The 13,258-nt window shown below is 39.0% G+C and overlaps 2 protein-coding genes across 2 annotated transcripts; both read left to right on the plus strand.

Moving 5' to 3' along the window:
• Positions 1–8: 8 nt before the first annotated feature.
• On the plus strand, positions 9–4,732 carry LOC114716182 (uncharacterized). Its single transcript, XM_028901133.1, has 7 exons — positions 9–143; positions 248–1,099; positions 1,598–2,728; positions 2,823–3,036; positions 3,166–3,569; positions 3,892–3,957; positions 4,577–4,732. Exons 1-7 carry the CDS (start codon positions 9–11, stop codon positions 4,730–4,732), a joined length of 2,958 nt encoding a protein of 985 aa, XP_028756966.1.
• Positions 4,733–10,432: 5,700 nt separating this feature from the next.
• LOC114716183 (E3 ubiquitin-protein ligase WAV3-like) lies at positions 10,433–13,202 on the plus strand (the record flags this gene model as incomplete). Its single annotated transcript, XM_028901134.1, has 2 exons — positions 10,433–10,949; positions 12,684–13,202. Coding segments are annotated over exons 1-2 (753 nt in total), but the record flags the coding sequence as incomplete, so codon positions are not given.
• Between the last annotated feature and the right edge of the window lie 56 nt (positions 13,203–13,258).

Raw genomic sequence — 13,258 nt, forward strand, 5'->3', positions numbered from 1 at the left:
TTATATCCATGCTTTCTGATTCCAAGGAACATGATTCTAATAGAGCCACTGATGGGGCATATGAAAGTGATAGCCAAAATAATTCTAGTTGTTCTTGTATAGATGATATAGTCAATTCAGTTCTACCTTCATCTGAAGGAAAGGTATGTGATGGGAAAACATTGGACGCTTCCATCCAAGAGGCGGCTGTCGAAGTGCATAATTCTGACAGGTTAAATGATGGCTGGGATGAGGTTCCTTCTACTAGGAGGGGGGCTTTTGTCAGACTGTATTGCTTAATCCTGATAGTGGTTTTTCATTAGGAAGCAAGGTCAGTGTTTCTAGTAATGGTATGGATGTCTCCTTAAATTCGCAATTATCTCCAGATCTTATTCCAAGTGCAACTGCTGTATGCATACCAAATTTTGATAATGCTGTACAAATCCATGAGGCCAATGAAAGCGGTGGTATGGACGCCTCCTTAAATTCACAATTACCTCCAGATCCTGCCCCAAATGAAACTGCTGTATGCTTGCCAAATTGTGATGATGCTGTACCGATCCACGATGCCAATGAGAGTAGTGGTTTAGATAGACTTGCCACCTTCAGTTCGCCCTTTTCTGAAGATAGAACAGCTGAAGGTGCCACGGGATTTTTATTAGAAAAAGAAGTACCTATTGAAACAATTGGGACTGTCTTTTTGACTGATTCTCCAAAAAATGCTATTCCTCCAAAGCCTCCTTCATCCATACAACAAAGATTTGATGAAGGTGCCTCGAATGTTTCAGATGGAGAATTATTACTAAGGCCATTTGGAACTGCTGGCCCAAGCCATGGTTCTGATATTATTTATGACACTAATTCACTCTCGCCAGAGCAACAACCTCTTGGAGAAATCCCAACTGAAGTGTTAGAAAATAGTCATGGAGAGAATGAATGTTGTAATGACAAAGAGAACCAGACAGATGTTATAATGTTGGATAACATTGCTTCATTAGATCAACAGGAAGGAATTTCTAGAACCATCAATGAAGACTCGGTGTCGCAGGAAATTCCAGTATCATGCTCACAGTCAGAGCAGCCTTTAGTGATCTCATCCCCTGTGCCTGCTGTGAATGAGGTGCGAATCAGTTTTTAACCTTGGCAATCCAAATAAATAATCTCATTAATCTCTATCTCTGCATACTTAAATTATACTTGTGTTTCTCTGCTAGTAAAGTTAAAAAGTTTCCCTTATGATAATAATGCGTCTGAGTGGGTGCTAGTTACCAGGTGAGCTGCATTATATTGTGGATGTTATAAACAATTTCCTACAATCAAATAGCTATGTATAGAATATTCTCTCTGGATACTCTATTTTTCCTTCAAATTTTGTGGGATATTTCCTAATTGTTTTACCCAATACTGTTGACATGATGCAAAGCTACTGGGGTCTTTATAGCAATTGCTAGGAATTGTTAAGTTGTCATTTTAAACTCTTCGGAAGGAGGGTCCTTCTTTAATAGGACCAAATTATATATAGTAGAAGATTTATCTACCTAAATGGTTCTTAAAATTTTTCAATAATATTAGGCTCATTTTACATAAACCTTTTTTTTTTTAATGTTATACTTACCAGGTGCCACAGGATTTTCGTACCTCTTTATTTGCATCCAATAAAATTGCTGATGAAGATGTAAGAGTTGGAGAAGTGCATTACTCTTCTCAGCAAGCAGAGCGATCATCTGGTCTAGTTGATGATGTAGCGATTCAATCTAATCCTGAGTCACTAGCTATGGAGACTACAGTGCAAGTGCAGCTGTCATCTGCAAAGTTCCCTTTTAGCAGTCAGGATGCTACTGAAAAAATGCTAAATGCTTCCCAACAAGCTGAGTCGGTGTCTACTCCTTTTAGTACTGTCCCGGTCACTCTAACTAACCCTGATTTACTGCTCGTGAATTCTCCAGAACAAGTACAGATATTACATTCTGCAGAGTTTCCCTTGTCCAACCAAGATCTAGCTGAAGAAGTGGAGAAATTTTCCCAAGAAGTTGAGCCGCTATCTAATCCTGTCAGTCTTGTACTGCCTAATCAATCAAATAGTGAATCACTAGTCATGGAGCCTCTGATGCAAGAGCAGCATTTACCAACTTCAGAGTTCCCTTCTTCCAACCACGACATAGTTGAAGAAATGCATAATCCTTCCCAACAAGACAGGCAAGTAATGGCCAATCAAGATCTGGTGAAGGGATTACCGTCTGCAGAGCACCCTTCTTCCAATGAAAATACTGCTGAAGAATTACAGAGCTCTTCTCAACAAATTGGATCCGTATGTTGTCCAATTGATTATACGCCACATGCTCGAGCTAATGGTGAGATACGGGTGATGGGGCCTCTGGAGCATGCACAGCAATTATTGTCCGTAAGGTTGCCTTCTTCCAACTTGCATCGAGCTATTTTACCTTTGGCCCCTACAGCTGAGGACCAACGAATCAATGAAATTACTGTCTCCAGCCACGTTCCTCAGGCAATAGATGAGGTTCCTAATCAGGTTGTTATGCAACTTGATTCAATGACGCCTACTGGAGGCAGAACACATTTCTCAAACACAATAAATAGGTCCACTCCTGGGATGAGCAGTCAACCTATTCAAACTGCAACCCGATCTGCTTCTAGGATTCCTCCACCATTGTACGTTGATCCGCTTGAAATTGAAATGGAGAAAATACGTAAAGAAACATATCAAGCTGTGGGAGACCATGAAAAAGTGGTCAGTTTCTGACTTGAATTGCCTTGTTGATGCTTAGTTTGAGTTTTCTTTCATTTTATTCTTTAGTTTTAACTTATCTTGCTCACGGGAGCAGAAATTGCAGTTGAAATCTGATCGTGAAAAGGAAATGAAAGAAATTGTTAGGAAGTATAATATGAAACTTCAGGAGATGGAGGTTGAATATCAGCAAAAGAAGAAGAGCTTGAATGCAAATATGAAAAAAACTCTTGCCGAGATGAAATTAGCAGAGGTTATCCGGTCAAAATGTTGGGGCCCTAAATTAATAGGTGCAACGGGAATGCCAATAGGTATGTTAATTGCACATTTTTTTCCCTTATTGATGAAGCATACATGTCACTAAATGTGTTTAATGTACATTTGTAATGCTTGCGTTACCTTTTTCGTTAATCATTTCCTAACGACTTGGTTAATGTCAGATGCAAATTTCGCTCAACAGTTTGTTCAATTTCATGGAGAACAGAGTGCTGTCAGGCCCTCCCTAGTTGGTTCATCTTCATGTATGCGTCCTGCAACCACTCTGCAAAGTAGCTTTGCCATGGTTAGATCTCAGCTTGTGGCGACTCCTATTCAGTCTTCATATGGAACGACAGGAAATTTCTCCAATGTTTCTGCAAGAACACCTCAGGTTGTTGGTAATATGCATACCTTTGCACCATGTCCCCAGCTGTATGGATCATTAACTTCTATGCCCACCACGAGTCATGTCAGTCACCCCACCCCTCTAAGTGGGACGTCCAGTCGCCTAGTTCCCAGTACCATCCCTGCAACGCCTTTCTCACTCCCTTACATTTTACCCCAACCGACACCACCACCCTATCAGGTATATCCTCGTAATAGTGGGCAATGGCCTTTCTACTCTTATGGCCTGAATAATCTTATAGATTCTGCCAATCAATTTGGGCTCAATTTGCCAAATGTTCGGCCTCACATGTAAGGGGTAGCTTTATTGAGCCCATCTTTAACTTGTAATGGGGATCGCATGCAGGGTAACTCAATTTGATAGTAGTTTCTCTTTTCTGTCAAACTTTAGTTACAGTCATCACCACGGTATAGAACATATGTAACTTGCTTGTCATTGGTACTTTCGAGTTTCGATTCTAGACATTTGATATTTGGGCTTAATGTTTGTGACCTGTCTGAAGCAACTGTTTCGGAAAGGAATATCATCTCCTGCTGCGGCACTGGAAAGTTTTCAAGGTGGGAAGGGGGTAAGTCAATGTCGAAAGAGGCCTCAAATTTTATTAATACTACGTTCAGTCATTAATACAAAAACTAGTTACTAATTTGAGTAGATTAAAAAAATTAGTTAAGTTAGTTATTTGTAATAAATAAGCATTGTCTTCTTTAAAATAATTTTATGAATCATGTGTATTAGTTAGAATTACTATTTGATAAAATTTTTAACATATGCAATTACTGTGAGAATTACTTTTAAAAAAAATAAATATAAAAGACAGAAATACGAGTATAGGAATATGTTCCTTTCCCGGGATGCGATGGGTAACTGCGAGAAAACGGAAATTATTATTCAAGTATAATAAATTGTGTTTATTAGAAGTCATATAAACCAAGGTAAAAAAAACCGGACCGGACCGGCCGGTTCAACCGGAAAACCGGTGAACCGGTCGCTAGTCCGGTCTGGTTTGAAGAAAAAACCGGAGGTGGTTTGAACCGGTGGGGAACCGGTCCAACCGGTAAAAACCGGTGTTGAACCGGGAAAAACCGGTTGGGCGGTTCACATGTTTTTTTTTTTGGTTGCCTAGCCACAGAAAACGACGTCGTTTTGTCCAAAAAAAACCAGAATGAAAACTCTTTGTCCCTCCCTAGGGTGCCAATCTCGACTCAAGCTGCCGGTCCTCCTCCAGTCCTCCCCATTTGGCCATTTGTGACCAAATCGCTGAGATCTCTTCCCCCTCCTCCAAGTCCCAGATTCGTGCCGTGAACCCCAACAAAATCGGATCTATGGCGTCGCCTCATCACTGACAATGGCACTCCTTCCTCTTTGGCTCCGTTCGCCGCTCACATTGCTTCGCATTCGCAGCTCTACTTCGCCTTCGCCGGTCGCCTTCACCTTCGCCTTCGCCGTTCACCTTCGCCGCTCACATTGCTTCAGATTTGTAGCTCGACTTCGCCTTCACCGTTCGCCCTCACAGCTCCCATCGCAAGTCATGAGTCTCCATAGTCCATCCTGCTTCACCTTCATCATTCACGGACGTCCTGCTTCAACCTTCGATTCAGGCATTGAGCTCTAGCCTTGTGGGTAAGCTCAATACCTTTCCTTTTTAGTTGGGTTGTTTTTTTTAAGATCGAAGAGCTGCTTCTCTCTGTGCTATGACCCTGTGACTGCTGTCGTGAGATTTCAGATTTGATAAGGGAGGAGAGTGTTGTTTGACTTGATCCATAGCTGTGAGATTTGAGAAGGGAGGAGAGCGAGATTTAAGATCCATAGTCGTTGATTGACTTGATATTAATTTTGTACAGAAGAGAAGCTATCGTTCTGTACTTCTGCATTATAATTTTGATTATACTGTGAGCTTAGTTTTTGCTGTTGTGCTGATGTTGATCTTCACATATATAATTTAATTCCTTTTGTTTAGTTGTGGATTGGTGATGGATATTTTGATTGTAAATTATATATTCTGGAATAGATTTAATCCAAACTTTAGGTGCCTAACTGATTTTGTGAATTAAATTATATTATTTTATTATGACCGGTCCGACCCCGGTTCGACCACGGTCTAACCAGTGACCCTTAACCCACTACCTGGACCGGTTGAGTTCCCGGTCCGGTTTTTTGTTCCTTGATATAAACTGACTAACCCGAACGGGCCCGGCTAATTCCATACCCTCCCTTGCTGATTTTACCAGTAATGGCCTCTCTACGCTCAACAACGCTGATGAAATGTAGCTCCCGATTAAATTTCATTCTGATGATTTTTTTTAAAAAAAAAAACAGTCTGCATTTCAATTAGGAAGTTGATTCTTGAGTGTGTTAAAAGAATTGAAAAACTTTTCTGTTCAATGAAAATTAATTCATGTTAAACAATATAAATTGAATTTTGACATTTTTTTCTGACAACATAGAGTTTGACATTTCGGTCAACAAAGAAAAGAGGCTCTATGATGACCTTACGCATTAATTACTGGTACGAAACAAGGTGATCTTTTATAATGAAAATTAATAATAAAATTAAAAGAAAAAAACCAATGTTATCTTCAAACCATTTTGATTGGTTGAATTAAATCAATTCCTGCTCACAGCCCATTCTCCGTCATTGAACACATGACAAGATGCCGTTTGAATTGACTTTGTGCTTTTCCTTTCGGGACACTCACCACCACCCTGATCTTCCATTTTTGCCTCCTTTATTAGGCAATCTATGGAAGTTGACAACCACCACACTCATTCATATAACTTTCAATTTTCATTCAAACTTGGCCTTTTCTTTTTAGCAACAAGTTCAGTTTTGTGGAACCAGCTTATCCCCATTCCCCACCTTCCCTATCTCAGCTTACGTTCTTCTGCATAACACCCACAAGCCACATGGATAAAGATATTGGTGAATTCAAACCGGCCATCTCTTGAGATCCATTGAACTCAAACATTAGGATTTTAGAGTTGAAAATGCACCTTTAAATTTGAGGGACACAGCTAAGGCCTAAGGAAACGGAACAACCCAACTTCGCAGAGATTAAAGGAGAAAAGATGAGCCACCCACAAACAAACTGCGCACTCTGACACAATCACACTAGAAAAGACAAGTCACAATGTTGTCCAAACTTCCCACTCATTTCTTCCGCCTTAAGAGGGCCCGTTATAAAAGAGAGCCTCTATCTCTGGAAGCAAAGTTATTCTTCTCCACAAGTTAACATGAACAAGGAGACCCCAGGGCACTGCTTCCTTTTTCCCATTTTAACTCCTTTTGAGACCGTCAATACTACTTGGCAATGAATGCCCCAGTTTTTGCTTTCTTCCTTTTCTGGTGGGGATTGAGATGGAGTGCTCTTGCCAGTATCATTGGTAAAGAATCCCCAAGATTCTTTCTGGGGTTAAGCCTCTTTCTCCTAGCCCTAAGTCTGCAAGACTTTTTTTGGGCAAGTCAACAGAAAAAGGCTTAAAGCAGCGTTTGTTTGTCACCTCCTAATCATGTCTCTAAATGACACTTTGTTGCCTAACCATCTTTATTATAACATATCATAGGCAGATGTGCATAAAGGTTCAGCATGACCCTGCAAATTGCTCACTGCATTATTCAACATTTGTCTTTTTCCATCTGATGTAACGCATCACTTACAAACAATTTTGCTTGAGCGAGCCTACAAATGCTGAGATTGTTTGCAAGCCAGAGGTTTAAATTTATTTTATCCTAACCCACAGTTTTCGCCTATTGAACAGTGATGAGCTGATGTAATATATCCGTGACACGTCTCGCTCATCTCAACGGCCGATCTCGCATCCTATCGGTTGTAGTTTCGTATTTAAAAGTTTGGAATATCTTTAATCCATGTCACTCTTTTTTCTCCACGGAAAAGAATGTCTGGGGTCCCACCCCTTGTACATTTTGTTGGGATTCTGAAGCTGTTTGGGTTGGGTCCAAATCAAACCCACTTGGTGAATTGCCTTAGCCGAAGACGCACACATATATATAGTCGGACTGCAGCCGAATGGAGTACGCATTAGTGATTAGTGACTACCATATCATTTTCAGAAAGGGTGGTCCAGAGACATTGAGCGGCCACTACGTCAAATTAAGAGAAAAAGGAAAGAAAGAAAGAAAGAAAATAACTGGTGTCTATGTTTGCTATCATGGCCTCGTTTGTCTGATGACCAAACGAGGTATTTTCCTTGAATAGCCTCTTGTGGGCTTGTGGCCCTCAATTTATTAGCTGTGAAAAACTGAAAGTATCGCTTCCATGAAGAAACCCCTACAAAAGCATGTGATTCCTTCTCTGTCTCATAAATGAGAATGAAGGCTGCCATTTGTAGTTGGAGGTAAGAAACAAAGTTATATAGAGCCGAACTAACACATTCGAGAGGTTTTTGCTTTATTTCTGTCCATATTTAATCACAAAAAACTCTTGACTTCAACGGTTTATGCATGTCATGAATGAATAAACCTAAGAACACGATCAATGGCGGAGACATTAAAATAGAACAGATAAGGTTGCGTCATGCACTAAGATTTAGATTAGGTTCTCTAATAGTGCTTAAATAAATGGCCTTGCTTTTGGTTACACCAAAAGTGGTTTTCCTTTTAATCTTTACCCAGAAGCCATCAGAACTGAGAGCCACCTGGACGGCTCTGTTTTGATATAGTTTACTGGGCATTCAATGTCAACAACAACTAGGGGTAGATGGTGTTTGTGGCCGTAGTATTCGGCCGGTTTGATATTAATTAGTGGAACTGGAATCTCTCTCTCTCTCTCTCTCTCTCGCGCGTCGGTTTCTCTTTCTTGGTATGGGCACATAGTTTAGTCCAAGACGTTTCCTTCCAATTAGAGAAAGCTCCACTTGATGAGGATGAAAGATTTGGATGAACCTCGCACTTTTCTTTTCTTTTTTTTTCAAAGAAAAATGAAATTAATTACTCCGTCTTCTGTATTCGTTTTTTGAAAACGTCGGGAAGAGAAAAAGGACAAAGCAGTCTTCAAGTCCCTCCGTAGAAAAATGAGAAGGAGCAGTGCACGTAAGCACGCTGAATAGAAACACCATTAATATAGATATAATGTTTTAAAAAATTATATAAATAGTAAAACTGTGCAGGGAAGTAGTATTTGGTCGGTCCCCCACCTAAGCATGACAGCCTGTACCAATTTCTAAACTATAATACTCTTTTTTTTAAAAAAAAATTGGATAAATTGTTTTGATAATTCTTCTATCTTACGTAAATGATAAAATCCTCCTTTTTTATTTTGAAAACGCAAATAATTTTTTTTTTAAATTAAATCGTATATTATACTTTTACAGGTCTCCTTTACATATTTGAATTTTTAAGGTTATTTGGATTTTTTTAAAATGATTTTATAGCGTGTGAAATATTTTTTTTATTTTGTAAATTTAATTATTAAATTTTATTCTGACCAAATAATCATTTTTAACGTGGAAATCATTTAAATATCTATATTTGCACCCTCCAGTCGGCCAACCCTTGGGGCTGGAATTCTTAAGTCCTTGACTATGATTTATTGATTTTTCTTTTCAGGCGGCGTAATCTGCAATGCGTTTCGTTTGCAGCCCGAGGAGGGTGGCGGTGGTGGAGGAGAGGTGAGGTCGCAGAGAAATTTTTTCTTGGTCTGAGACTGAGAGGTGGCAGAGAATGAGACAGCTTGGATTATAATTAATTAATTAGAGAGTGATGTGCACAAAAATTACTATTAAACCGGCACAATCCCCTCACTCTGAATCTCTGATTGCGAACAATCGCACGACCTGGTTCGGTTCAAGGTCCAACCTCACAATTAGATATGATCTTTGATCGATTCTGTCTTCTGAACAATGATTAGATCACTAAATTAATCATCCATCTCTGCACGACAAGACACAGAAGCAAATCACAGAAAAGGGATAGGCCTAACATGAGATTTGCCAACTTGCTAATCATCTCATACAATACAACTAAAGCGTCATTATCCAGAAGGTCAACGATTTTAAATCTAAATACGTCATTTTGTGGCATTTAATTAATTTACTGCTATCTATATTCCAACCTTCAACGCATGGTGGTTAAAAACAGTTTGCGTCATCCTCCGGAGAAACTTTAAACAATTGTTGTTAACAAACCAAGTCACCTAAATTATAACGATATGTCAATTGAAAAGTTAAAATCATTAAAGCTATTAGAAGTAGAGTCCGAAGGAAAAAAAAAAGACGGAAATATTGGAGGAAAAAACATCTCACATTAAAAATTTTATTAGCGATCATAACTTGATAAATTTTTATTTATAAAAAACAGTTAATCGTTTACAAATTTTGTATACAGAGTATCAGTATTATAATCCAGTCATTCTCTCCAATACAATTTTAATTGAGAATTTTGCCAATTTTTTTAAAATGCATATTCAACAATGATTTTTTTTAAAAAATTAACCTTTCGGGGTCTAGTCCAAATCCCTATTTTGCATATGTAGATGACTATGAGCAAAAAAAGAAGAAGAAGAACCATTTGATTTTTCCTCCTATATTGATGTGTACATGTAGCAAACTTTATCTATATTGGGTAAAAGTAGATATATTTATTTGATTCCACCCATATATATTACTCCCTCCGTTCTTTATTATAAGAGACATTTGATGCTTATGGTATATTTCTATATATAAGAGACACTTAAAAGTTGTCCCTACTTTTTTGTGTTGATTTCCTATTTTACCCATATTTATTGTCTCCAACTCACACTATCTCTCCCTCACACTTCTCTTTCTTTCAATAATTTAATTGTTTTCTCTCATGCTTTCTCTCCCCTTATTAATGAGGGTATTTTTAGAAAAAAATTATATTTTTTACACATTGATTGTTCTTAACTAATTTTAACTACTTTTTTTATCAACGTAATTCGGTTATTCATCTCTTATAATAAAGAACGGAGGGAGTAATATAATTCTCAAGCTAAGCTTACAATGTTTTCGCTGACCAGGGGACCCAAAAAAAAAAAAAAGGGTAGCAGAGGCAAATTAAAACTTTGACAAAACTAGAATGGTCATTCAATTCAGGCTGATGATAAAGCAGGGGCAGTTTCGACTTCGAAGTTGGTGAAATATTATAATGAGAAAGAAACCTTCAAAAAAACTGCTTATTCAATGACAATTGGGCGGAAGATGCAGCAATATTGCTTCCATCTTCTTCACTCCCATTCCATGGCCCTCCCCATACCATGTTTCCTCCTTGGTTCAGATTCCTTCAAATCTTTCCTGCGTTTCCATTCAAGTTTTCCAGCTTAAAGATCTGATTGTCTACCCTTCTGGACCGACATGGGAAGCAAATGGAGAAAAGTGAAGCTTGCTCTTGGAATGAATATGTGCGTTTATGTTCCAAGAGCTTTAGATGATTCCTCTTCTCCCCTCAACTCCGTCGCCAGAGCTTCAGATGCTCACTCCCGCTCTAGTGTTTCGCCGGCCGATCATAGCTCCGGTTACCGCCCAATGACCCCGACGCCGTCTTCCTCCGGACTCCGACTTCCCAGTAACGGAACCAAATCTCCCAAGGTTAGCATTTCCGATCACACTTCCGTGTATTGAAAAAACAACTCCAGATTTTCTCTTTTATTGCCTTTTCTGATTCAGCTACAAATGAAAAATCAAATGAATCTCCATGGGAGATTCTGGTCTGACCTTTGGACTGTTTTATTTTATTTTAATTTTTGCTTTGGGTGGCGGTGGGGAGGCTCGTTCACTGGTTTTTTTTTTTTTTTTTGCACCCTTGGTGCCGCGAAATTACTAAACTTTCTACGTGAAAACACATTTTAATGAATTTTAATGAACATAATTGAAAAACACATCAGTATCAGGTCTGTCTATTGGTTTATTGCTGCTTTTGCTTTGGCTTTTCTGTTGGGGCATCGTTGTGGCACATTTTAATGAATTTTAATGAACATGATTGAAAAACACATCAGTATCAGGTCTGTCAATTGGTTTATTGCTGCTTTGGCTTTGGCTTTTCTGTTGGGGCATCGTTGTGGGCTTATCAGATTGTGACGTATCTGACAATTGCGGGAACGATGATTACTATTCCTCGCGTTGTTTTCAACTCAACCGCGGCCTTACCATTAAGGACCAGTTGCTTGGCTAAGCTTATCAGAAAAAACTGAATGAGATTTACATTTAAGACCGTTCTTTTTCCTTGGCTTTAGCCCATTACTGTGTTGTTTACATGTCTGTATTATGCCCTCTTTCTCTCTCCTTTACGTGCTAATAATGATATATCCCCACAAAGACCCGTCGACCGTTGATTGTGAGATTTCTGGATTCGAACAAAGATAAAGTTGAAATTTACCCCATTAAAAATATTAAAGAGAAAGAAATCCTAGAGCGATGAATCATCTCTGTCTCTTTGATCTCCCCTTCTTTTGATGACATTTTATTTTTTAATGTCTCGAAAGTTTCAATATTGGAGTTTCAATTTGTCTTAGTGCTTTAATATGAAAGTCGTTCGCTCATTGTTGTTTAATTTCCCTTGGTATCCTCAGCGTTTGACCACTTAACGTTGACCTTTGGCCTTTTATTAAGTGGAGATTTGCCTGGGAATCCTCGATATTTGGTCATCAGCCATCTAAATAGGATCAGTGGGAAGGATGGGTTGCATTCTGTTTCACCTTTTTATGCGCTGGTCTTATTAGTGGACCTGCATCACGACAGAAGGGGACAGTGTTAGACACTATATTGTATTAGTGGGCTTTGGCCTTTGCGTATTTTTCTTTTATCTATGAATACTTTCTTGAGGCACTCCTCAGATTCGCGGATTTAAAGAACTTGGATATCTTTCCTTCTTTTTTATCATTATTTTCCCCCACAAAGGCATGTTGCAACTTTCATCATACCTAAATTTTGTTTTATCTATCATAACTATCATTATTAAAGAGCTCCACTATATCCGTGATTTTAATCTTTAACTAAAGGCAATGTTGACCAGGTCTCAGCGTAAGTAGTGAATGGATAATATTGGGCAGCTTCCGACTTCGAAGTTAAAATCTACTATTTCAGTAACGGGTCTGGAATTCCAATTAAAGTTTTCTAGTTGTTACTTTTAGTCTGTTGGCAGTTAATTTCGTATTCAAAGACTAAACTTGAGTAATTCCCCGAACTCGACTTTGTTAACCGTCTTAATCTGAGGGATCCAACTTGTAGAGTAACATTTGACGTGTACGAGGAACTTCGTTGATAATTTGTAACGCTAATCTGTGGTCTTTTTCATCTCACACTGTTTATAATTATTATCTTCAGGGGACATGCGCAATATGCCTAACTGCGATGAAACCAGGGCTGGGGCACGCCATTTTTACTGCAGAATGCTCTCACTCTTTCCACTTCCATTGCATCACATCTAACGTAAAACATGGGAACCGGATTTGTCCCGTCTGCAGAGCAGAATGGAAAGAAGTGCCTTTTCAGGGCCCTGCTTCTAATGTTTCTCAAGGAATGACTCGAATCAACCAACCAGCTTTCCCACCAGGTGGTGACTGGACAACTGTCTTCCGCCGGCTTCCTTCCCCTCCAGCTGCGGGTGCAGGTCGTCAGAGTTCATCTATTTATCAAGTTCCTGAACCTGCCATCTTTAATGATGATGATGCTTTGGATCAACGAACTCCAAGTACTCCTTCTAACGAACGGGGAGATTCATTTGATGCGATGGAAATCAGAACCTATCCTGAAATTTCAGCTGTTCCAAAATCAGTTTCTCGTGATAATTTTGCTGTATTAATCCATCTCAAAGCTCCTCATTCAGGGAGACGGCAAATAATGGTGAAAAACAATGCAAAAACATCGCCTTCGTATCAAAATTCCCGTGCTCCAATCGA

The sequence above is a fragment of the Neltuma alba genome, unplaced genomic scaffold (assembly GCF_004799145.2).
Source record: "Neltuma alba isolate B1F8T4 unplaced genomic scaffold, ASM479914v2 tig00011647_pilon, whole genome shotgun sequence".
Taxonomy (NCBI): Eukaryota; Viridiplantae; Streptophyta; class Magnoliopsida; order Fabales; family Fabaceae; genus Neltuma; species Neltuma alba.

Coding starts and splice junctions, on each gene's coding strand:
- LOC114716182 (XM_028901133.1), top strand. CDS start 9: ATGCTTTCTGATTCCAAGGAACATGATTCTAATAGAGCCACTGATGGG. Junction 2,729..2,822: donor TGGGAGACCATGAAAAAGTG/GTCAGTTTCTGA, acceptor TCACGGGAGCAG/AAATTGCAGTTGAAATCTGA. Junction 3,037..3,165: donor TGCAACGGGAATGCCAATAG/GTATGTTAATTG, acceptor GGTTAATGTCAG/ATGCAAATTTCGCTCAACAG.